The sequence below is a fragment of the Zeus faber genome, assembly GCF_960531495.2.
Source record: "Zeus faber genome assembly, chromosome: 2".
NCBI lineage: Eukaryota > Metazoa > Chordata > Actinopteri > Zeiformes > Zeidae > Zeus > Zeus faber.
This window is the reverse complement of record NC_137189.1, coordinates 31,151,817-31,175,703: the sequence shown is the minus strand read 5'-3', so window position 1 is coordinate 31,175,703 and position 23,887 is coordinate 31,151,817. Positions and strand designations below refer to the sequence as shown.

Sequence of the window (23,887 nt, the reverse complement as noted above, 5' to 3'; positions counted from 1 at the left end):
TAGCGGCCATTATTCCGAAATAACTGCCCGCGGGATGAAGCCTTTACCAATCAGAATCAGGTATTTCACAGAGTATTGCACATATGTGTGTGTCTATGTATGTGTAGGTGATGATGCTGGGGTCCTTCCATACGATGACGGCCACAGCCAGAAAACAGGCAGAGGGGACTCTGGTCTACATTATAGACCAGACAGATCTCTACCTGAGAGTCCGAGACGGAGTCCGCCAAGTCCAGGTACTTTCTTTTTTTTTTTAAATAGCAGCAAATCAATATGGTTATCCACATCATCACTATCACAAGAGACACTGATATCGGAACAACAAAAATACACATTCCAATTTAGTTTCAGTAAAATTAGACATCTGCTGTAAAAACAAACTGTGTGAGCAGAAAATTCAATATTTATTTTATGCATTCTTGAATTCAAATTTCTTTTTGCTTTTTCAGCTGGGTGGCTACATTGCTTTGCCCAATGATGAGGTGAGTCCATCAAAAGCGGGTACCAATCCAAACATATTGAGGATTTAAAACAACCATAACCCCCACAATGCTTTTTTTTGGTATTCCTCTTTCGTTCACGGGTTGGTGTATTCTGGGGTGGTGTATTCTCAGTTTAAGGAGGTTGGTGTATTCTCAGGGTAATGAGGTTGCAGCTGTGGAACCTCCTCCAGTCGTCCATTATTCACCGGATCCCCACTCCGGCACGGCAACGTCCACGGATGAGCACCAACGACCGCCGGAGAACCCAAATCCAGCTCAGCCAGAATATCCCTCAAATCCTGACCCACAACATCCTACACAACCAGACCCTAGGCACCCATCTCAACCAGATCCCAGATACACATCTCAACCAGACCCCAGATACCCGTCTCAACCGGACCCCAGATACCCGTCTCAGCCGGACCCCAGATACCCGTCTCAGCCGGACCCCAGATACCCGTCTCAGCCGGACCCCAGATACCCGTCTCAGCCGGACCCCAGATACCCGTCTCAACCGGATCCTAGGTACCCCGCGCAACCAGATGTCCAATATCCAACTCACACGGACCCAAGACACCCATCACAGCCAGACCCACGGTACCCGGCACCTACTGATCCCAGGTATCCAAGCTACTCCGACCGCTTGAACCAGCCGGATGGTAGGTATGCAGTCCACACGGGCCAGGAGCGGCCAGTCTACCCAGATGGCCGCTACCCAGTCACCCCTCAGCGAAGGCCCAGCTTCCCCCAGGAGCCCCAGACTCCAGCCCACCATCACACATCTGGTCCAGGGGTAAGACTAGATACTGTTCCATCACGCTACCGTTTCCATTTATAGTGGAACTTTAAACATCAGTGTTTTGAGTTTTTTCAAACTCATTCTTGCTCTAATTGAAATCAGAATGAGAAATTTAAGGTTCAGTTAAAGCTTAATTAGTACATTTGGCCAGTTTATAGAGTTCTGTGATTAAGAAATATCGAAGGGGTTAGAAATGTAACTGCTCAGTAAGGACTCTTGCCATCAGGGTAACATTCAACCAAAAAAACAAGATAAAGACTAAAACCTTAAGAAACTCTCACATGTCCACTGCCAGGACAGGTGATGATTGAACGACTTTTCAGTTTTGAACTTTGACCCAGTTCAGCCTCGGACCTTTCAATGATAAAAATTGTGGATGTTTAAACATTTCAAACCTCATTTTGAACACCTTTCTTGACTCTTCTTGCCCCACAGCTCCACCTGATCGCCCTGAACAGCCCCCAGACGGGCGCCATGCGAGGCATCCGTGGCGCAGACTTCCTGTGCTTCAACCAGGCCAGAGCCATCGGGATGAAGGGGACGTTCCGAGCGTTCATCTCCTCCAAACTCCAAGACCTCCACAGCATCGTCCGCAAAGCGGACCGCGAGAACCTCCCCATAGTCAATCTAAAGGTGGTCTCCATGGCTTTCTTCAAGCTGAATTGAGTAACGTATATGAGATACCATGCGGATGTACAATATGAACGAACTGTCAGATACTGCCTGTTAGACTCCAGGACTCCCTCCCTCATAGCCCTGATTTATATTTTTCGAATAACCATGGCTCCACCCATACACCCAGTTTAGTGGAGCTGAAGAGTTTAATGGAAAACAGGTGCTGATGTGTAAAATGGTGGACATTTTGATTTCGTCAAATTTAAGGGATGATTTAATATTCCCTTGATATAGTCTGAATTTCCCAGTGTGCAGGAATGTTATGGTCAAAGTCTATTCATTAGGGCAAAATGTTGCTTCACTATCATGAGCATATTTTTATTGCAGGTTAAAGGTGGTGTACACCGCTCCCCTTTGCATATTTGGAGGGCTTCCACTTCTTCTCACTCGCATCTGTCCCTTACATACGTGTGTGAAGAATGTTCTTTTTTTTCCCCCCACAGTGCACCTATTAACTATCAATGTTGTGGTTTTTAAGAGCAGTATTGCAGGTGAGAGATAAGTTACTCTCAATAGTCCACATGCAGTTCTCTGTTATCTAATTATTAAAAAAGCCCCAGCAAGAAGAGATCAACCTGTTCAAAGGATAAACAAAAGTACCGGTTTGACTTTGTAGGGGCCAGACCTGAAATATCGTATTGTACTCTGGATCTTCATGCAGGATGAAGTACTGTTCGAAAGCTGGGAGTCAATCTTCAATGAGGGAAAACTGAAGGACGACGTACCCGTGTACTCCTTCGATGGCAAAGACGTCCTCCGCGACAGTGCCTGGTGAGTGACCCCCTCCTCCACATGACCACAATTGCTGACCAAAATAGACACTGACAGCCCATGGAATCTCCGTTAGAGGGGTTGAAGCCAGTTTTGGTTGCACAGTTATAATCGGTTGTCTGTGCAATTCAATGACGCCAACAATCTGTTTTGCCCTTCATGTATGGAAAACCCACTATAAGGGATTTGTCCACTCTCTCCACTAAATAGTACAACAACAAACTGATATGGAGAGCAAAATGGTATGGTTCAAAGAATTGTTATATTTTGTCTCACCGTCATTGGCCAGCATTTACACGACAGTCAGCCCTCTGGGAAGCAAAGGGCTCGATTTGGGCTTCGCCTTTGGTTCGATGACATTGCACTTTGGTCAGGTTTGCTCCCGCCGGTAGGAGAACGCATTAAGACGGCTTTACACCGAATCCTTCAAACGACAACTCCATACGGAAAGTTCATTGGCTCCAATCCTCTGCAGTGCAGGGTTACCACATCCGGTTGAGGACCCGGATGTCGAAAATTCTCTTGCGACAAATTTCGGAGCCGACACTACGACGGAATTCACTTTTCTTTTTGATTGGAACTGGGCTTAAAACAAAGTAAATAAGTTCGGTATATTCTGATTATCTCTCAATCATGGAAAACGGTCAAAATGCCCAGCTGAGAAAAATGCTCGAGACATTGTTCTGTAGAAGACAGAGCTTTCCCATTTTCTCCGACATATTTTGAGATGTGAGATTCAGACACACGCACTACGACAGCCGCCGGAGGGGAGTGTCCGACAGTGGGATCGGTTTTTGGATTTGGTGTAAAGCCGGCTTTACACACAGTGCAAACGTCAACCCTCTAAATGTTGTTGATGATGATGATGATGATGATGATGATGATTTCCGCCAGGCCAGAGAAGATGCTGTGGCATGGGTCCACCAGCGGAGGGCAGCGTCAGGTGGACAGCTACTGCGACACGTGGCGCGTGGGCGACCATACGCAGACGGGCGTGGCCTCCTCACTGCAGAGCGGGGAGCTGCTCCAGCAGCGCCCCAGCGCCTGCCACAGCTCCTACGCCGTCCTGTGCATCGAAAACAGCTACATCGGCCAGGTCAAAAGATAGAGCGATAGCTCCCCTGGTTGTATCCATTCCACAGTATGCGCGCAATAAACTGGCCCCAAGTTTATTTGTGCCCCTCATCACAGTATTAAGGAATAATTCAGACCATAGCGATCGCCTAATCCCAGATCAAAGTCTAATCAAATCGTTTTGTGAATAGTGTACTCTGTTGTCAGGACTCTCTAAAGTACAGTGCGATGAGCTGTACCGAATGATCCCAATCAGCGAAATGTTTTTAAACTTTACTTTAAACGACCTGAAATTTGTCCTCACACTGTATAGTGGATGAATATCGAAGTAGATTTTGGTTTAGAGACGAATGCTATGGTTGAGAAAGATGGGAGAATCGGGTCCGTGTCCTCAATAGACGGAACTGCCCTTTAAACGTCATTTTCAGGCCCACATTTTCATTATTTGACGACACCCTCTACCCCGGGCCCTCAGCGTCAAGCCTTTCAGAGCTTTGTAAATAAAGCAGTTTTTGATAAATGATTATTCTCTACATTATGGTGCTATACATTGACAAGAAGGAGCGTTTTTGGCTTTCTGTGCCTTTTCCACATGCCTTGCCCGCTGGTAGCTGAATCCCCCTCCAGTATTTTTTGCTTTTCTTTTAACATTTTTAAATTCTTTCCTCTCCCTGTCACAACACATTAATTCCACCTCTTGTCAAACAGCAGATTTTGATGCCAAGACCCAAATATTTCCAACGGGATCTGTGTGTGACGTGTGATTATCTAAGCCGTTCCCATTCCAATTCATCGTGAAATCAGCATTATTTTACACTAGTTACTAGCCTTGTGTTCTCCTTTATCCTGGCTGCCACAGAGTTGCCGATACGGCCATTTTGAGTTTGGAGAAAGACGAAGGGGGGGAACGGTGATACACAAAACTGACTGAAGGTGTTTTTTGAAGTGTCCAAGGCACCATGGGTTTGTTTAGGTAGATTTAGCCTGGAGGGGGGTACGCCGCTGTGTTCAGCTGCACAAATATGTCTCCAGCAACAACCCATACTCAGCGCTGAGCAGCAGCTGTGGGTTTACTTGCATACGTACCAGTTTGAACAACAACAATTTCAGGTCAATGGTCAAATTCCTTACATGCACAGTCAGGGTAGTGATACACTTATTCTCACCAAGTTCCTTTTTTTGGAATAATTTCCAGCGGTTAGTGATGATATGTGTGTGTAGTTGGGTATATATATTAACAAGGAAACCGCACAAAAAGTCCATTACTCGCTTTGAAATTATCACAGCTCGTAGTTTTAACCGTATGAGGGTGCAATCCACGTTGCATTTATGTATGTGAATTATGGTTTGTTCATTGTATTGTTTATTATTTTTGTGGATTTTTTCTTTTATACACCGTTGTAATCTGTAAGCCATGGCACTTAAATAACAGCCGTTTCTTTTTGCTATTGCCATTTAAGAGAAGAGATCTTCAAATTGTGTTATTTTTTTTTTAAAATAAGCAGATATTTATTTTTGTTTAACTAGTTCATTTTAAGTGTTGCATCAAGCCCTCTGTAAAAGTTAAATCAACATATACCAAAAAATGACTCTGCAAGTCTTGTGTAACATTAAGACAGAACTCCTACTCCCTACAGATCAGATGTGGGGTTTGTTTTTTTTCCCTTGAGTAAATGAATCACACACCCATTTCATATTTCTGGTTTTGTGAGTTATGAGATGATTAACATTTGCAAAATAAATGCCGTGTCCTCAATTTTTTTAGCTCCGCGATTTAATTCAGAAACACACATTTTGTGACTAAGCTCAGCCCTCCTACAGTATCCACAGGTACAGCTACTGTGTCCTTGTAAAATAACTCAATCAATATTTCAGTGAATATATCAAATAAAAGTACAAACGACTGAACATTTGGTTGGCCCAGTTAAAAAAAAAAAAAAAAAAAAGTGTCAAAATAAACATCTCATTAAAGTTACTTTTCATGGTATTCAAACAGCATATTCATATACAACAATATTCATTCATCCATTCATTGGCACGTGAATAACTGTGAGATATAAATAACTTCACAGTCATATTTCATCATTGTCTTCCAATCAAATCAGTAAAAAAAAAATTAAAAAAAAGGCAAATTGATGATCAATCATTTCATTTACAGCAGTAAATTAGAGTCATTCTACAACAGTGTCAGTTAAGTGCCGCTTGCTATTTCAGTACAAATCCAGCTTGTTTTTAGGATCCACATCAAAATGAGACCTTTGCCCAAAGGGAAATAGTTTAAACGCATAAATTCCTATGTAAGAGGGAGGAGTTTCACCCATATATTAGTGTTTCGATTTGATGTGTTAAAGGTAGAAAGTCGATGGGTTTGAAGAAATAAAAATTTCCAGGGCTCATGTTTGCTTTGTTCACACACTGTATTTTAACAATGTCTTAGGCTGTAGGAGTGTCTAATGATAAAAAATATAATTTGTATGTGAAATTACAAAAAATTCAGCCCTTAAAAACATCACGCTGTCAAACGTGTTTACGCTAAAGCGCTAAGTGATCGCACAGCAATCGTGAACCCTTGTTGCCATGGGCAAAAAACTGTCACGGAGGTGGGACAGCTGCAGCATGTTGCCAGGGACACACACTTTAATCAAAGGATTCTGACCCTGTGGAACTTCCCAAAATCCCACCATGATTCAAGCCGCATCAATAGAAGACATGTTGTTTCAAGGGATACTCCAGGTTTTTTTTTGGAGGGGGGGGGGTGTGATATTTCAGTCTCTTACCCACATTCAGATGAGAAGGTCAGTACCAACTTCATCCCCGTGTGTTCAGCACGGAGACGGGCTGTACCCTAACTAGCTTAGCTCAATGTATGGGTGCTGAGGAGATCAATTACAGTAGTCTAGCTCCCGTGAAATTGGATGAACAAGTCTCCAGCTTCTGAAATCATTTAAGAGATATATCTTTATGACGCCTTTATAACGAGTCAAAATAAGGACGTAAAAATGAACTGTTCGTTATTTTAAATGCTGCTACAACTATTTTTGACTATCTGAGCGCCATGATTTGACAGACAAAAAAGGTTATTTCCTAAAAAAAATTGCAGTATCCCTTAAAGGCTACAATTCTGACCATTACACATTGGTTCCTCATTTGACAGATAATTTGTCATAATATAAAAATTAAAAAAAAATAACAAATCTAAAAAAACCTAAAAAACTGATCCCATCATTTGTGATGATCTTCGAGTACACTTTCAAAACAACAAACTTTCCAATGCTGCAGAGAGAGCACATTCTGCAGCAGGTCCCCACAACTGGAAGGCAGTGTGACGTTCCAGACACAAGCCGAGTGCTAATACTGACTTAACCATTACACTAACATACTGTAACAAGAAGGATGCGCTCCCCTCGCTAATGGCTAGCTAATAAAAAAAACAGCATTGGTGTTAACACTTGATTCTATTAGGAAAGGGGAAGATATTTTTTTGCCAACAGGATAACGCAAGTCGATTTTGGACTTTAAAGTTGTAATCTGTAAGATTCTTTCGTTAAATACCATATTTGACACGTTCTTTAAAGGGGACCTATTATGCTCCTTTTTACACGTTACCACATTACAAGTTAACATCCCCATGATGTCCCCAAAACATGTTTCTCAAGTTTTTTGCTGAAAATACCACTCAGATGATGCCTTCTAGCCATTGTAACATGACTCTATAACCCTCCTGTTCCAAAACGGGCTGTTTTTTTGTGGGAGGAGCCACCCTCCCGAGGCCCCGAGTCTTGTAAGCCAGCAGGGTTTGAGCACAAGCTCCGGGTTCTGTTAGCCAATGTCGTTTGAGCCATGGCTTCCTGGTTCCGTTGTATTTCCTCGGTAACCTTCACAGATTTCACCTTTTCAGTCCACTAAGATCTGTTTCTTCACAAATTTGAGGGGAGAAATAAGCAGTCCAGTTGCTGAATATTCACTCATTGTTCTGACTTTGGTCGCCGGGACTCTAGCAGGCGGGGATTTTTGGTTTTATGGAAACGTCAGAGACTGGAAAGAATGTGGACAAGCACTGAAAAAGCATGTTTTTTCAAGAAAAGGTCCCCTTTAAGCATCGGAAGTGCTCTGTTGGCTACACAGTCCAGCACAAATCTTTTAAAAGAAAGAGAAATGAATACCAACTGCACATGAAGGAAAAATGAATTGTGCTGTGTGTTTCTTTTGCCATTTAGCGCTAGCTATTGTTAATACTGTAGTTCAATCATAATGGCCTGGTTACACTGTAATCCTGGGATCAGAACATCTTGGTCCGTCCGGAATGGGGCGTGGAGTAGAGTGACACACACTAAAACAGCACGTCAGGAACAGTCCGGGATATAAAGGCATGTTAGAACGGCTAGACTGCATAATCTTAGTGAATCTTAGATTTTCAGCAAATTGCCAGATAATGCCTAGTGGGTGGAGATACTCAGACGGGGGACTGATTGAGACTGATATGTCTCAATTAGGGATGCAAATTTTAAGGAATTTGCTTAATCAATAGTTGTTAACCTTAAACAATGGTGGATTCATTTGATAACATAAAAGCTAATGACATCACCGTGGGGCGGCGCCATGGCACGTGGGGACCTACGCAACGTCCCGCAACTCTGAGATGTTGTGACCTGGTGTGAACAGCGTTTCTCCTCATTTCATTTCAAAATGGAGAAGTTCGAGGCAAGACTCACAGAGCTGGTTCGCGCATACAGAAATATTTACAACCCGTCTTTGCGCGAGTTAAATATCTAAACTTTCTGCCGTCCTCCGCGACGGAAGGAGCCGTATATTTATGTAGCAGATCCATTCCGGTGCAGATATGGACAACGAGAGGCTAAGAAAACTACACAATATCAAGAAAAAAATTACATATCATAACAGACAGAAAATTATTTAGTTTAATATATCTTATTGGATTCATCACCATAGCAACATATCGCTTGTTTCCTTTTGCAGTCGTACTCCCGTTTTCAACTCACAGCCATGTTTGCTGTTTGTTGTTCATCTGGAAGCCTCCATCTACTTCTACAACTTCCTACTCCACTGGGCATTCATGCCCAATGGAGTAGTATATATTATTATTATTATTATTATTATTATTATTATTATTATTATTATTATTATTATATTTATAATAATATGTTGTTTGCATCGTTGGTGGTGGGGTCTGCCGAGCTCAAGAAGCGAAAGGCAGCAGCGGTGCATCAGTGTAACTAGTTGTTGATCACTGTGGACATGGATGACCATTCTCAAAAAAAGAACAGCACCCTCCGATAAAAAGTGAGCAGTCCTGGTGGTGGAATTAAAAAAAAAAAAAATGTTTCAAATATAATTCAGGGACTCGTGAGAGCCAGACGATTTCTAGATTGTCACTTAAAAAAAAAAAAAAAAAAAATCACATTCACCAACTTCCTTTTGTTGTTACTATTGAGTTACCCTATTGTCGAAGAGGATGAAAAAGCCACCGTATGCGACAGCGTTTTGACAACTGGAATTGTTTGCAGCCAAAGTGTAACACTGGCGGGGTCAGACGTAACACTTTAACGCGACCTTGCGACCTAAATCCCTGCAGCCAAACCTGCTTGTCACTGGGGCACCGGGCCGCCAGCGTCCAGGCCTTAAGACACGGCGTCAGCCGCCTTGGAGTCCAGCGCCACGGGGCTCAGCTCGGTGGGCGTGGCCTCCTCGCCGGCGCCGCCTCCTGAGGGGTTCCTACAGTGGCGCGTGATGACGACGGCGGCGGCGACCATGTAGACCACGGTGAGCAGGGTGAAGTAGAAGAAGTAGACCAGAAACTGTGAGACGGAGAGGGAAAGGGAGAAGGTTAGCACAGTCGTACGCCAAGTCTGAGTAGATGAGATGATTTTACTTTCCATTTCATTTAAGGCTAGCAACTGGTCCTAAAACTGGACAGCCTACCCCAATGGTAAAGATTATCGCTGAAATAAGGGTTATGTCCCTTGGTGTGTCAAGTGGCGGTATGGTTCTGAATCCATTTCTGTCTTATAACCTACAAACCAACACCTGACGTTGAGACCTGCTTAGGGACGGTGGCCATTTCTATTGATTTGTTCCCTTGACCTTTCCCTTCGTCGCCCCCCAAGTTTGGGAAGCTCAACGTCACCGTACCTTACAGGATGACTGGAATTCACCCTATAACCCACCAGTTCCACCCTACTGGTAGTAAATGGCTCCCTGTTAAAGGGGGGGGGGTTACCTGAGGCTGAACTGGCAACCCCAGGCCCCTCTTGTCCACCACGATGAGGGTGATGATGGTCTTGAGAACGGTCCCAAGGAAGGTGTTGATCCCAAACACCAGGGCGCACAGCTCCTTCGTGAGCGACGAGGCAATCTGGAATCTGGGAGGGATGGGGGTCGGAGAGAAGGAAGCATGATGAAGAGCCCGAGCTGCAGGGTCTGCTTCTCCTGCAGGTCCGTGAAACCCCTATGGGTGACTCACATGGCGATGGGCACCAGGAACTGGTAGAAACCCTTGAAGAGGGCGTAGGCCACGTAGCAGGCCCAGATGTTGTCCGTGTTGCCCATTAGCAGCAGCAGGCAGGCCTGCAGCGCCGTGACGATGCAGATGACCAGCTCGGACCACACGCTCCACCGGACCTTCACGAAGCCCGCTATGAAGGACGTTATCGCACCTAGACGTGGTCACAAATCACCAGAGGGAGATACTGAAGAGATTTATCACTGGGATTTTCAAATCAACATACAAACCATATGGGACTCCACATCCAAAGCTACAGGAATTTTTAGCAAATGTTAGAAATTGTAGAAGAAATAAAATGCGATCTGGTGAGTTTCCTTCAGGTTGAGGCAAATGAGCTAACTACCCGAGTTCTTAATTAACATATAAAGACAATTGCAATTATTTGTATGTGAATCATCAAAGATCTCATGTTTGCATCATTGCTGTTGAAAGGTTCCGATCTATCAACACGTTGGCTCAATGAAGTGTTTTTTCTAACTTGTGTTTTATCTAATCACAAACTATGTGGCGTGGGGAATTACGTTTTTAAATATAGAACATTGGAACTGAGAGTGCCTGTACATCTCTAAACTAGTGGTGTAACGGAACGTATATGATCCGTACGGCTCAGCACGCATGTGATCAATTGCAAAATTGAATCACAGTGAACACCAGTTTAACTGCTGCTTTTACATTTTTAAAGAAATAATTTCCCCCAACCCCACCCTTTTTTTTGTTATTATCCGAAAAATGATCCGATCCGCGACTCAAAACCGTGATACGATCTGAACCAAGACTTGTGTGATCCGTTGCACCCTTGCTCTAAACATATTGAGGATTTCAGATGGTTTCACATGTCAATCAGTGTATTTATGAACCCGATTTCTCCATTTCAAGGAAAAAGGTAACTTGGATATAACTTAATTATTTAAAACAATCCAAGCCCAATATCCTGTATCCGAAACAGTCATCGATGTGGAACAGACTTTATACTGAACTTTTCCATAAAGGAGGCTATGTGGGAATGACTACCTACTGCCTTTGCAATATATTTTTTATCTAGCAATATTACAGATACCATGTGGAAAAGGGACTATGTAGTCCATGTCGAGCAAACTCAGCAAAATGTATTAGAATGGATTGCGGCACATCTCCACTAATTTACAAAAAATATTACAGTTAAGGCCAAAAGTTTACAAAAACCTAAAGATATTCAAACTCAAGTTTTTCATAATCTAGAATATGAATTTCACTTCAGAAACTAGATGCCATCATGAGGAAGGAGAATAATCAAGAAATTTTCAGGCAGACATGGAGTTAAAGGTTGGTCGCAACTGGGTCTTCCAACAGGACAATAATCCTAAACATACCGACAAAGTTGTCACAAAATGGTTTAAACACAACAAAAGTGAAAATGTGGAATGGCCATCACGAAGCTCTGACCTGAATCCATGGAACATTGTGGACTGAACTGAAAAAAGTGTGTCCAAGCAAGGAGGCCCACAAACCTGACTGAGTTACACCAGTTCTGTCAGGAGGAATGGGCAAAAATTACAGCAAAGTGTGTAGGTAAACTTTTGACCCACGGAAAATCTGATAAAGTTAACAAAAGCTGAAATATGTCTCCTAGATATTATTTTGAAATGACCTCTTATCAAAATAAAGCAGACACCCTAATTGACTTAACACAGAAAATGTATGGTAACATAAAATGTGTGGAGTTGTGAAAAATTAAGTTTGAATGTCTTGAGTTTAGGTGAAGAATGTACATTTTTGGCCTCAATTGTAATTGTTTTCCAAGGACACATTCTGCAGCATTCCCAGGGCACGTGGTTGTACCAGTGATAAGGCGAGGGCACCAGTTGCCAACTGTGCTCCACACCAGAGCAAAGTACAATTATTGACGTTATCTGGAGTCCTAATAATTTAATGATGCTGACGAAAAAAAAAACAAATCTGCAACTTACAATGTTCTTTCATATCAAGGAAAATAAATGTTACGTTTTTCTGATGTACTTAAGTAAACCTAACGTCACGCATAACATTTGACCTGTTCTGTCCAAACTAACATGTATCATATAGAATATTGTTTATATGCTAAATTATCCTATGGTGCTGAATTGTTTGGGACAGCTGCCTTTGAGGGAAAAGTGTCCAAAAAGTGTCACCTCATTGTGATGTTGACCATCACCAATGTGTAGGGATGGGTGGTGGGCAGAATCTAACGATTCAATGCAATTTCAATACAAAGGGTCACAATTTGATTCAGTAACGATTCAATCCGATATTGATGAGATGGCTCAAGATAGTATTCTATATCGATATATTGACATTTTATACATAACGTCTTAATGTCAGTGTACCATCAAATTCAGTTTAATATAGAAATGTTTCAAACCATCATTTGTGACTATGGTGGCAGGGCCTGACACCACATTTTAGAAGTAGTTGCCAGGTTGGCAACTATGTCTCACTATTTTGTTGCTACGACTGAGAAAATGCTTGCATAATTCTAAGGATTTTATAATTGATTAATAATGATTCGATTATAACTATAATTAATTATAACCCATATTTAAATATTAAGAAAGTAATATCATGAAAGCGGCAATAATTTAATATCTTGTTGTAAGATAAACATTGCAATCATATATATCTCGACTTAAAGCCCCTTTTGTGATATTGTCAGGTTTTTGTTAGACTTTAAAGTCTATGCTGGAGGATAAGTTTCATTTTCAGTTTTTTTTTTAAACGGTGGTGAGGTGTAGGTTTTTTCCACATGTAAAAAGTTGTGTACAGCGGGGCAACCAGATCGCATGAAATGGTTGACAATGGCCCAAATCTGGTTGCCAGGGCTACTGGGCAACCATTATTGTTGAGCCCTGGATGGGTGGTCTTTAATTTAAGCAAAACATTTAGGCTAACCCAGCCCTAGTATATCACTATTATGTAAACATAACCCCATGAAATAATTAAAAAAATAAAAAAAAAATATATATATATATATATATATATATATATATATATATATATATATATATATATATATATATATATATATATATATATATATATAATTTTTTTATTTTCTACCATTTATCAATGTTAAAAGAAGGTGTTGGGCATATCTAACTTTCTTGATCTCTGAAAGTTAGAACTCCCACTGAAAGCAGACGTTGCCCTCACCCAGAAGCGTCGAGACGGCCTCCACGCCACCGTTGTAGACGTGCTTGTTCTCGGTGGCAGGGTTCACCTTGTTCCACAGAATGTGCACCTGGTACAGCACCAGGTAATAGCCCGTGGAGTTGAACACCCACCATAGGCACCAGAGCCGCAGGTTGGGCCTCCTCACCACGTTCGTCACCTCCTGCAGCATCTGGAACAGAACTGAGTCCTTCCAGGCGCAGGTCCAGAAGAGTGCGGCCTGCGCTGGCTGGAATGGGGGAGCTGGCGGGGACGGAGAGCCCTCGGCCGGGTTCATCTTGTCCAGCTCAGTCTCGCTGCCGTGGCCCCGGTCCACCTGCCGGTTGAAGAACATGGAGCGCTTGGGCCAGGGCAGGCAGAGGGACAGCAACAGGCCGAACACCATGAAGCCCAGCGACACGGCCGCCAGCGTAGAGTAGTAGATGTTGCCCAGGGATATGCACAGCTGGCCCAGCACCGAGCTGGTGAACATGCCCAGCAGGATGGAGGTGCGAGAGTAGCTGGCCACGCGCTGGTACAGGCCAGGCTCCACCAGCGAGAAGATGTAGGAAGAGTAGGCTACCCGCGCAGCCATGGTGATGCCATAGAAGAACTCCATGAACTGCATCTGCAGCAGCGTGGTTCCCAGCAGCAGCAGCAGCCACACGGACACCTGGCTCAAGCCCTGCAGGACCAGCACCGGCTTGTAGCGCAGGTAGTCTGTCAGCAGGAAGACCGGGACCTGCACGGCCATGTAGGAGTAGGACAGCACTGGGGTGATCTCATTGGTGACCTAAAGAGCAAAGTGAAGAGGAGCTCAATGCCGAAGATGATCTCAATGGTAACTGGCTGTTGCATTTAGCGGATTCCAATATTGATTTGGGAAACAATGCTACTGGTAACTGAAATGGCTGACACACAGAATCTGTTTTGGAATATCCACAAAAAAATCCAACACCAAACGTTATGTCAAACATGTCGGAAAATTTTTTACAAAGGGAATGCAAGTTGATATTTTTGCTTAAAACACAAGCACATTTGACTTCCGCAACAGGTAAAAGAAATTGAAAACATTGTATAGTTGTCAAATTGCCTTTTCCATTTCACAATAGGCTTGGGCAATCCAGCATTGCAATCCAGCATGCGGGGGTTGGCACGCGCATAGGACATAATGTAATGTGGTAAACACAGTCTCCTTGTTCCAGAAGTGCAAGATTCATTATTTACAAGTTAAGTATTTACACAAAAACATCCAGTTTTTCCTAAGTTAAGTCCCAAAGAGACTGTCCAAACAGTGGGGTCGCACAGGATCTTTTGGAACAGTACAGAGCGGGACAGTCCCTTTATTCAGTTGTGTCCTAAACAAATTTGTTTCATACAGGAAGGAAACAATCAAAAATAAATAGATCTTAAATAAAAAGACAGGTATGGGAGCCTGCGTGCCGCTGCATGCAGCATGCCGCATGCCGCAGGGAGGAGAAACAAAAGATTTTGTTTTGTTTTTTGTTCTCTGAGTTAGGTTTACGTTTTTCACTTTCCATACAATTTAGAAACTAAGGAAACAAAATACATCCAAATCTTTCTCTATGAGATTATATTCACAAGATTTGCATATAGAGCGGCAGGCAAGTGCAGGGGGGGGGGGCCTGCCCAACGATGCACTTTTTATCAGGCGCAGGTTTTTGTTTTTTTTAAGCGTGAATGGGTATTGATGTAGCGGATTGTCTGGGCAAGATATATTCATGAAGCACATCTCATGAACCTCGAACCTCGCCGCACTGGCACCTCAAGGTTTCTGTACGGGACTGTAGAGAGGAAGTGAGACCCGATCACCAGTGATTACTTGACAACTCTGAGAGAGGGGGAGAGCCTCCGCCCCCTCTCTCTTTCCCTCTAACTCTTCCCCCCTCTCAGCTCCAGTCTCAGAACATGGTAAACTGCACTTACACCGTTTCAATGCTCGGATTTTTCCTGGCAGATAAAAAAACATTAAAGAAAAAACGTTTGTCAGAGCGGATAATCGAAACATCTGCCCAAGCCTATTACACAACTCTTATTTAAACCTCACACCAAGAGACATAAGCTAGCCAAAAGTTAAAGGACCTGACAAGCGTCTGCACTAGTCGGCACACATACAGTATTTGACATTATCCTTGATAGCTCACTCAGATTGTTAAAATATGGCGCCCCAAAGATTTTCTCCTGGTCACGCTGACGAAGATGCTACAGCATCGGTGGTAATGCTGCAACAAACTGTGGTAACTGGGTAAGGGTTAAAACACACGAAAACCCCATTTGACCACCGGTCAGGTCCTTTAACTTTTGGCTGCCTTAGATCTCTTGTAGTGAGCTTTAGTCGGTTTAAAAACGGTTTTAATACCTAACTTCAAGACCTTTTGAATTGTTATTGTAAAAAAAACAAACAAAAAAAAAAACAATCCAATATAAATACACATTTTATAAATTTCAGTTTATGGCCAACATTAAAAGCCGATTCATGGTTCTCAAATCGCCACTTCTCAAAATCTGAGTCACAAGACTCAGATTGCGTCACTATGTGACAATGCGCAATGCGCGCGTGTGTGTGTGTATGTGTGTGTGTGCGTGTGTGTGTGTAAAGCCACCTTGGGTCCCTTGAAAGGCGCAATATAAATGAAAGCCATTATAATTATTATTCAAGTCTTGAATTTGCCTTTGGCAACAAAATTGTCAGTACAGTCATCTAATGGAAATAATTTCTGATGCAAAAGGATATCCAGCCAAGTGCCTAAATCAAAGTTTGAGTCAGTTTTCAGTCATATTTCAAGTGTTTAGAAGTTAACTGTTTTTTTGACCTTCCTGTTGTTGTCTTCAAAATGAAAGCCATGGTGCATCCTACAACGAACACACAGACCACACATAACCAATTGCCTATAAGAGTGGCTCTGTCGGCACGGCAACCATATTAATACTTCCACTGGTTCAGCTTGTAAGAATGTGAACTTCGGGCGAGCAGTGCTGCCCCGCTGGGTGTCCAGTAATCCACTGGCTAATGAGTGTCATGCGCCATCAGAAATGCGGGAGCAAAGGGCGGGTTTTTAAACCATATTAATACACCTCTGTCTATGACACCTCTAGGAAAATGGTCCTTTAAAGCCTTTGGAAAAGCGACTCAACTCGTTCGAGAAGAGTTTGGCTGTTTCTACTAAACACAAAACGGGCATGGGAAGTGAACGGCCACTGACCTGCTGCGTGGTGAAGTTCTTTTCCTCGCTGAGCAGGTACGGCGAGATGAACGGCTCCCCCGGTTTGATGGACGCCATGAACCCGAAGAAACACAAGTACACCACGGACCACTTCCACACCCGGGCTTCCGTAGCGATCCCACCGGGGGAAAGGTCCTCTGAAGCGGCTACAGGCGACTCCACATCTCTATTTTCTCCTCCTCTTCCACCTCCTCCTCCTCCCGGTTCTCCATCTCCTCCTCTCGGTACCTCCGTCGCAGGTTCTTTCGGCGCCGGCTCCTCTTCTCCATCCGCTCTGCCCCCGCTCCCATTCATGGCCACCATTCTGACCTGCTCACTTTAGGCAAATGCTTTTAGCATGCGGTGGATTGTTCTGGACAGGGCCGGTCACATGCAAGTGGAAAATGTAAATAAATCAGTCGTCAAGAGATCAGTAGTTCAACAGGCAGGTCGAATCACAAGGTGAAAAGAACTGGGGGCTAAATTAAAGTCTGCAGAGAAAAAATTGGCTGAGGCACTTAACAAAATTCATATCGAATGTGACTGTTTTACCCTGGGCATTCCACCGAAATAAGTTATTTTGACAGGATTAAATAATTTGTGTAAGATTCCTGTCCACAAGTCGGAGCCGATGCGACTCCTCTGACTCTTTTTCATCGTTACAGCAACCGAATCAAAACCCTAATCCATGTATAAAGACTGGGGGAAAAAATTGAACGACTCTTTTTACTTCTCAGGAACCAAATCTCAGAAAAAGGAGTCTAAACTCTCATCACTAGTCAAGATATTGAGTATGTGTGTGTGTGGGGGGGTGGACCTGTAGACAAGACCATCAGAGGAAAGGTTAGATTGCTGCAATTTACATGGAACAGGTGACCTTTGCTCTATTCCACGCTGTGACAATGATTGAAAGCAGGCGATCCACCAGCTGAGTCTCATGTCATTGTGAACCTGCAAAATACAACAATAATGTCAGCCAGATCATTCTGACACATGCTGTCATATGAGCAGCCGTGGGGACATCTGAACCGTCCCTTCATACTTGAAATTAACAACAACAACAACAACAACAACAACAACAACAATAGCGAATGCGTTTTCGCTACAGGAAGGAGATGGACCCTTTTCAAATGACATGTAAAGAAATCAGGGGTTGAGGACAAAGAAAAGTAGTTACACAAGCCATTTTGCAGCACAAACACGTGTTTCCACTATAGTGCCCAAGCAACCGAGAAGAATCAGAACCAGGATCCGGGGGGGATGCTGTGGTGCTTGGATCACTGACGCTGTTCATGAATCGCCAGTGAGACGGTTTAATAACACAGTAGTATCTAGTTTCGCGCTTGCGCTAAAGCCCAATGAACGCTTGTGACTACACACACACACTAGCTAACCCCTTCGTTTAAATGACGTGAAATGATGACCCCGCCATTGAAGCTCGATAGTTCACGTTAATAGGCTTTCGAGGAGACGTGAAATGACTTTCTATTACCTTGCTGGAGGAGTTGGAAACACGCTGCCTACGTGCCATCAGCGGCAGTGTTGCTACGGCTAACCGGCGATGCGGCGTTCAAGTCCAGTGGGAGAGATGGGGATTCCTGTAACGGTCGCGTCAGTTTATTCCGCCACGAACATTTACATAATACTAGGAACTTGTTCTGGGGAGGGTTGGACTGCAAACCATTACCGTTAAAAAATATATATATATATATTTAAAAAATATATATATTTAAAAAAAAAATCGAATTGCAATTAAATATCCAAATATATACAAATAGCCAAAAATACAAGTTCATGAGCTAACAAGTAGTTTAAAGGTGCAGTGTGTAAAATGTACGGAACGGACTGGGCAGAAGTGGAATATAATAATCACAAGGAGGTTTTAATTAGTCTATCATCCCATGAAAATAAGAATCATTGTGTTGGCGTTACCTGCGAACGAGTCGTTTATATCTACACCGGGAGTGGGTATTGCGCGGAGGCCGCCATGTTGCACTGCCATGTTTCTAATGGACCTTTCGCGCTTTTTTCTTTTCGCAGGGACAACTTGCAGTGCTCTAATTGTAATACTGTTTATGCAAGTACTCCTGTGTGTGTGTGTGTGTGTGTGTGTGTGTGTGTGCGTGCGTGCGTGCGTGCGTGCGTGTGCGTGTGTGCAAAAGCATTAAATACCGTTCAAAAACAAAGATAAATGCACACGGACACAATGCAATGCAAGATGTAAGAAGCTGTGACAGAAACCCGGCAACAGTAACATAAACTGACGTTTCCGGCCGACCTCGGCATCACTGGTGCAAAACGGGTTCAGTCGAAGACAAACACTTGGAAGTTATTTTCGCGGGAAAGGTGTGGTTTCTGACATCATATACAGTTATGTAACGATCTGCATTACCTTGTTATTACGCTGTTCGTGTTGTTGTTGTTACTTCGAATAATGAACGCACACGGAGTGTGTCTTCGAAACAACTGTGACTAGGTGCTGGGCAATAAAAAAAAAAGATGTATGCAATATTTGAGGCGCAAAAAAAAATAGAATGTGTGAAAAGGGTAAGATGAGAAGAGAGAGATGAACATCCCCTGAGGGGAATTCAGGAAAGAAAAAAAACAACATGAAGCAAGATAACACATGACAACTAAAACGAGTGTCGCAAAATGGAATGCATATAATGGTCCATATACAATACTGACTGCTTAGTATTAAGTGCTTTTTATAACAGGTAAATGACTCACAAATGTTCATGTTTAAAGCAAATGTTGTTCCTGCCCACGCACAGCTATGTGTGACTGAACCGCTGAAATGATTTTAAAAATGTGATGTAGTTTTCTTTTAAAGTGAAATTCACTTAAAAACACATTTTGTGAAATGTAAATTTAAGGATCGAAGATGAAGACGAGAACCATTTTTTGTTTCAGAGTGTTTTCATTTCAAACCACTAGAGGGAGCTTCAGTCTATTATAAAGGAATCAAAGCAACAGTCTCTAACGGTCCATTGTCTACGCAACTTTTTTTTCCTTCCTCTGAGATTCCTTCACACCAAAAACTTGGTTTTATTGTTATAGAGTTTATTGTTGTTATGCAAATTTTGTTTTTTAAAAATCAATAATTGCAACACACTGTGTTCTTGCTCATAGATTGTCTCCAAGACTGTCTCCTAGCTCCTTTATTGTCTCCTAGATAGACAAAAATATTTCTGTTTTTACTATGTAAACAAACTGGAACAGAACCAAAATAGTGTATATTTTGAAAGTAGTGCGCAATTACTAACTCAGAAAAGCAAAAAAAACCCAAAACATTCCCCATGGCAACAAGGCCACATTCACCAACTCGTTCTCGTTTTATCCAGCGACAAACAATGACATCACAATGGTGTGGAATATGGATGTCATGCGGCATTGACCGGTAAATCCTCAATTTGACGGAAGGTCACCGACCGAGAGAGACACACACCGTGCTTTCTCTTCTCTACGTTTTTTATTTTTATTTTGTTTTTTGATTTGAATTTCAGCCATGGCTGACAAGTGCCTTAGACAAGACAAGAACTGGTGGGATGATATATTCAACTTCAACAGAGAGGTCGGTTTCAAACTCGCTTCATCAGTGTTGACCGACAAGAAATACCCAAAACGTAAAAAGTGGTGTGAACAGAATGTAATAGCATTAGACTCAACCCTCCATCTCATTGGGGAAGCCACTGCTGGAAGAAAAATAGGAACAAAATACATACATTCACATTTAAAATTGCTTTATTTTTAATGTAGGGGTGGCCGCTGACCCAATGTTGTTATTTATCTTCGTTCACGATCAGAGGTGGGAAGTTACTAGTAGTTATAAGTACTCTCGATCGTTACAATACTTGAGTATGTTCCACATGTAAATGTACTTTATTGAGTATAACTAAAGTTCTGTTATTTTCCAACAACGTATTAGTCCCTCAATAAGTAAAAATTTCTAGCATTCTTTCCACTTCTGATCATGATTCAGGATTTTGTAGTTTTAAGTCACAACCCTGATAAGACACGACAACCCATAATCTTGTCAAGGTTTTGGGGGCAGTTCCCTCTGTTCTGAGACGCTGGGGGCGTGTCCACTGAAGGCGCTGAAACCACGCCCAATCATAGGAGAGGTGCAGCCTCTCTCAAGCGTCTAATACCACTAATCCAACATCTACATATACAAACCCAAAAAATCAGGACCACAAAAACAGTTTAGCGGTCTAACTCCACAATTCAGTACTGCATAGTTCATTCTTTTTACGTGTTTTAAGCAATTTCTTTCTGACATGTATGATGTGTTGAGAAACGAATCCGGGAATCCACCTTACAGGGACTTTAAAGTCGTCGATATTAAGGGAACTTAAGTATCGAAAGTAAAAGTAAAAGCTGTGGAGGGAAAAAAAGGCTGACTTTGTTTTGCTATGAGCTTTTTCTTGCACTCATTTTATTCTGGTTGCCAATATTTTTGTATTTTTCGGCAAACATAAGAGGCACTTAACAAACAAAGGTGTCCAGGGGAAGTGTATCCAAGGAAAACTATACTTTGAGGGCCAAATGTTGCTCAGTAAAAGTAAAAGTTGACAGAAATATAATAACTCAAGTAAAGTACAGACACTCCCAAAAAATACTTGTCCAGTCACAAAGTATTTTTACTTTGTCACTTTACACCATTGGAATCAAGGAGAATAACGTTAAATGAAGTACAATCCTTTAAAACAGTATTACATTCTAAAAAAAAAAAAGACAGAGCTAGGTTTTGATATTCACGATCAAATGATATTATTCATATTCTTTATTATGGATGCATGGGAATGGATATTTGTGCGAGGATCTGCTCCAGTATTTTGCTACTGTACCGATCTTGCTGTATTTGTAACTGAAGCTTGCTCGTAATTGGTATCGTAGAACATGTGCATTCTTTCCCACCGCCCCCCACGCCAAACACACTCTCGCCATTGCTTAGATGACAGAGAAGGAGCCTCTGGCCGGCATGGTGGAGCGTCTGTCTGCATGGCAGGAGAAGGAGACCAAAACCGTCCTGGACCGGTTGGCCCCCGGCGTCCGGCAGAGTATAGGCCCCTGCTGTCCCCGACCCCCGACGGCCCCCAGGGAGGGCCTTCTGCCCCCGCTCAAGAACCAGAAGACCAGAAAGCCAGAAGGGTCCCAAGATGAGCGACTGGGCCAGCCTCTGGTCGGCGGAGCAGAAGGACAAAGACCCTCGGGCCTGTTTGGAGGTGGTTCTCTTCTGATGAACTGTTCTGTGAACACGCACACCCCGTTCGAAGACATACATCTATATTTTTGATTAAAATCTCAACGATGGCGCATTGCTGTTCACTGTGGATTAAGTAGAATAATACATCGAGTCCGAATACATGAAAGAATGGGTCCCACAGGTTCTACTGTGACCTGCGTTGCTTAATGGAGAGAAAATCCTAATAAAATGTTCAAAAGTTTGAGGTGATGGCACATGCTGAACTGGCTTGAAGAGTGTTTGGGGGCCGTCTCGAACAAAGGGCAGTCTTCCATCAGGTCTGAGAATGGGAGAGAAGAAGTGGTCGCAAAAATTGTTTATTGAGAAATGGGTTTGTTGACAGCGTCTGTCATGGCAAGGTTCGACCAGAAGATGGCAGCAGTTCAACATTACAAGCGAAAGATGCGGCCAACGTGAGGACTTGCAAGTTACAGAAATTGTCATCTGATAATAATTGCAATAGCGATCGATAACAATTGTGGTTATTATTAGCTGTGGTATTTTTAGGAATGTAAATCAATGATATTTGAAAAGGCTTTTATTGCGGTTAATATGTCCTGTTGCTGCTTGCTTCATTTGGCTGTACCATTCCTTGCTGCAGGGTGTTTGCGTGGGTGTGTTTTCTGACTCAATTGCTGCAATTTTTTCAATAAAAAAAAGTTTGGTGATAAGAGGAAATAAAAAAAATATACATATCTTCAGGTTACCCGATTCTGCGGGACATCCAATTGGCCCCCCTGTGGCCCCCACACTCTGAGTTTCACACTTTAAGGATTCACAACATTATCCTTGACAATAAAACATTTAAAAAAAAGCAACAAACAAAAAACTATACACACGGCCATCAAGTTCACAACTTTTGTGCAAATTTGCCGGCGTCATCGATTACAGGCCATGATACAATTTGCGTTTTTAAAACATTGACTTTCTTTTATGTTACATAGCTGGAGACAACGCTACTTTTAACTGTCCAGCTGAAAGTCTTTATGTTTAGGTTTAGGTAGGTAGCCTTCTGAGTCTTCTGTGTTCCGTCGGTTTGAAAGTAACCGGTTGGGACGTATTTCAAGGAATCCCTGTGCCGGAGGCGCTTTCAGAGGACAGCGCCGTTCCCTTCGGATGTCTGGGACGTCGACCGGCTGAGCCTGGGCACCAGCACCCTATCCTGCCGCATCTTCCTCTGAACCAGCAGCCGCAGGTTAGTCCTGAACTTTTTTCCGATGAAGGCGTACAGCACGGGGTTGATGCAGCTGTGGGAGAGCGCCAGGCCGTGGGTGACGAGCAGAGCCACATCCAGTGAGCTCCTCCTGGCACAGTCGTACGGCACCAGGTCGGCCCTCATCAGCGTGTCTATGACCACGGCCAGATGGTGCGGCGTCCAGCACAGCAGGAAGGCGACCACCACCATGATGATCACCCGCATGGCCCGGTGCTTCTGGAAGCCGTGGGTGCGCATCAGCCTGGCGATGGTAATGCTATAGCACGTCACCATGACGACCAGAGGGAGCAGGAAGCCCAGGACGTGGAGGAGACCCCGCGTCGCGAGTCTCCACAAGATGGGGCTGCCGACGTTGTAGCGCTCGGAGCAGATCACCCTCTCAGAGTCCTCGTCCGGCCTGAAGGCGTTGCTAAAAAGCGCCGGCAGTGAAAGCATGCTGCCGAGTGCCCAGGTGGATGCGCAGATGACCCGGCTCCACATCCGCTGACGATATCTGTAGGACTCCGTGGCATGCACGATCACCAGGTATCGATCGACGCTAATGCAGGCCAGGAAGATGATGCTGGTGTAGAAGGTGGCCTCCAATATAAGGCTGATAAACTTGCACAGGAAGTCTCCGAAAATCCAGCCACGGATCACCGCCACAGCCCAGAATGGCAGGCTCAGGGCCAGCAGGGCGTCTGCAATGGCCAGGTGGAGCAGGTAGAAGTCGG

The 23,887-nt window shown here is 43.3% G+C and overlaps 3 protein-coding genes across 6 annotated transcripts in view; 1 reads left to right on the top strand and 2 right to left on the bottom strand.

Moving 5' to 3' along the window:
* The window catches only part of col18a1b (collagen type XVIII alpha 1 chain b), a 44,995-nt gene extending 39,438 nt beyond the window's left edge, over positions 1–5,557 (top strand). For all 4 annotated transcript variants that reach the window (XM_080024250.1, XM_080024249.1, XM_080024248.1 and 1 more), the window contains 6 exons: positions 108–236; positions 450–482; positions 640–1,275; positions 1,717–1,914; positions 2,618–2,727; positions 3,622–5,557. In XM_080024250.1, the coding sequence (XP_079880376.1) occupies positions 108–236; positions 450–482; positions 640–1,275; positions 1,717–1,914; positions 2,618–2,727; positions 3,622–3,835 (1,320 nt within the window). In that variant the 3' untranslated portion in view covers positions 3,836–5,557. The remainder of the gene's footprint in view (positions 1–107; positions 237–449; positions 483–639; positions 1,276–1,716; positions 1,915–2,617; positions 2,728–3,621) is intronic.
* A 3,420-nt stretch (positions 5,558–8,977) lies between these two features.
* slc19a1 (solute carrier family 19 member 1) lies at positions 8,978–16,865 on the bottom strand. Its single transcript, XM_080024256.1, has 5 exons — positions 16,711–16,865; positions 13,490–14,279; positions 10,283–10,475; positions 10,040–10,181; positions 8,978–9,617 (listed from the first exon to the last, which is right to left on the bottom strand). The coding sequence occupies exons 1-5, from the start codon at positions 16,786–16,788 to the stop codon at positions 9,441–9,443; spliced, it is 1,380 nt and encodes a 459-aa protein (XP_079880382.1). The 5' UTR covers positions 16,789–16,865; the 3' UTR covers positions 8,978–9,440.
* Positions 16,866–23,048: 6,183 nt separating this feature from the next.
* The window catches only part of LOC307247732 (C-X-C chemokine receptor type 1-like), a gene marked incomplete at both ends in the record, with an annotated part of 1,074 nt that continues 235 nt past the window's right edge, over positions 23,049–23,887 (bottom strand). The window contains one exon of the mRNA XM_080023855.1: positions 23,049–23,887. This exon is cut by the window's right edge and continues 235 nt beyond it. Coding sequence (XP_079879981.1) covers positions 23,049–23,887 — 839 coding nt within the window.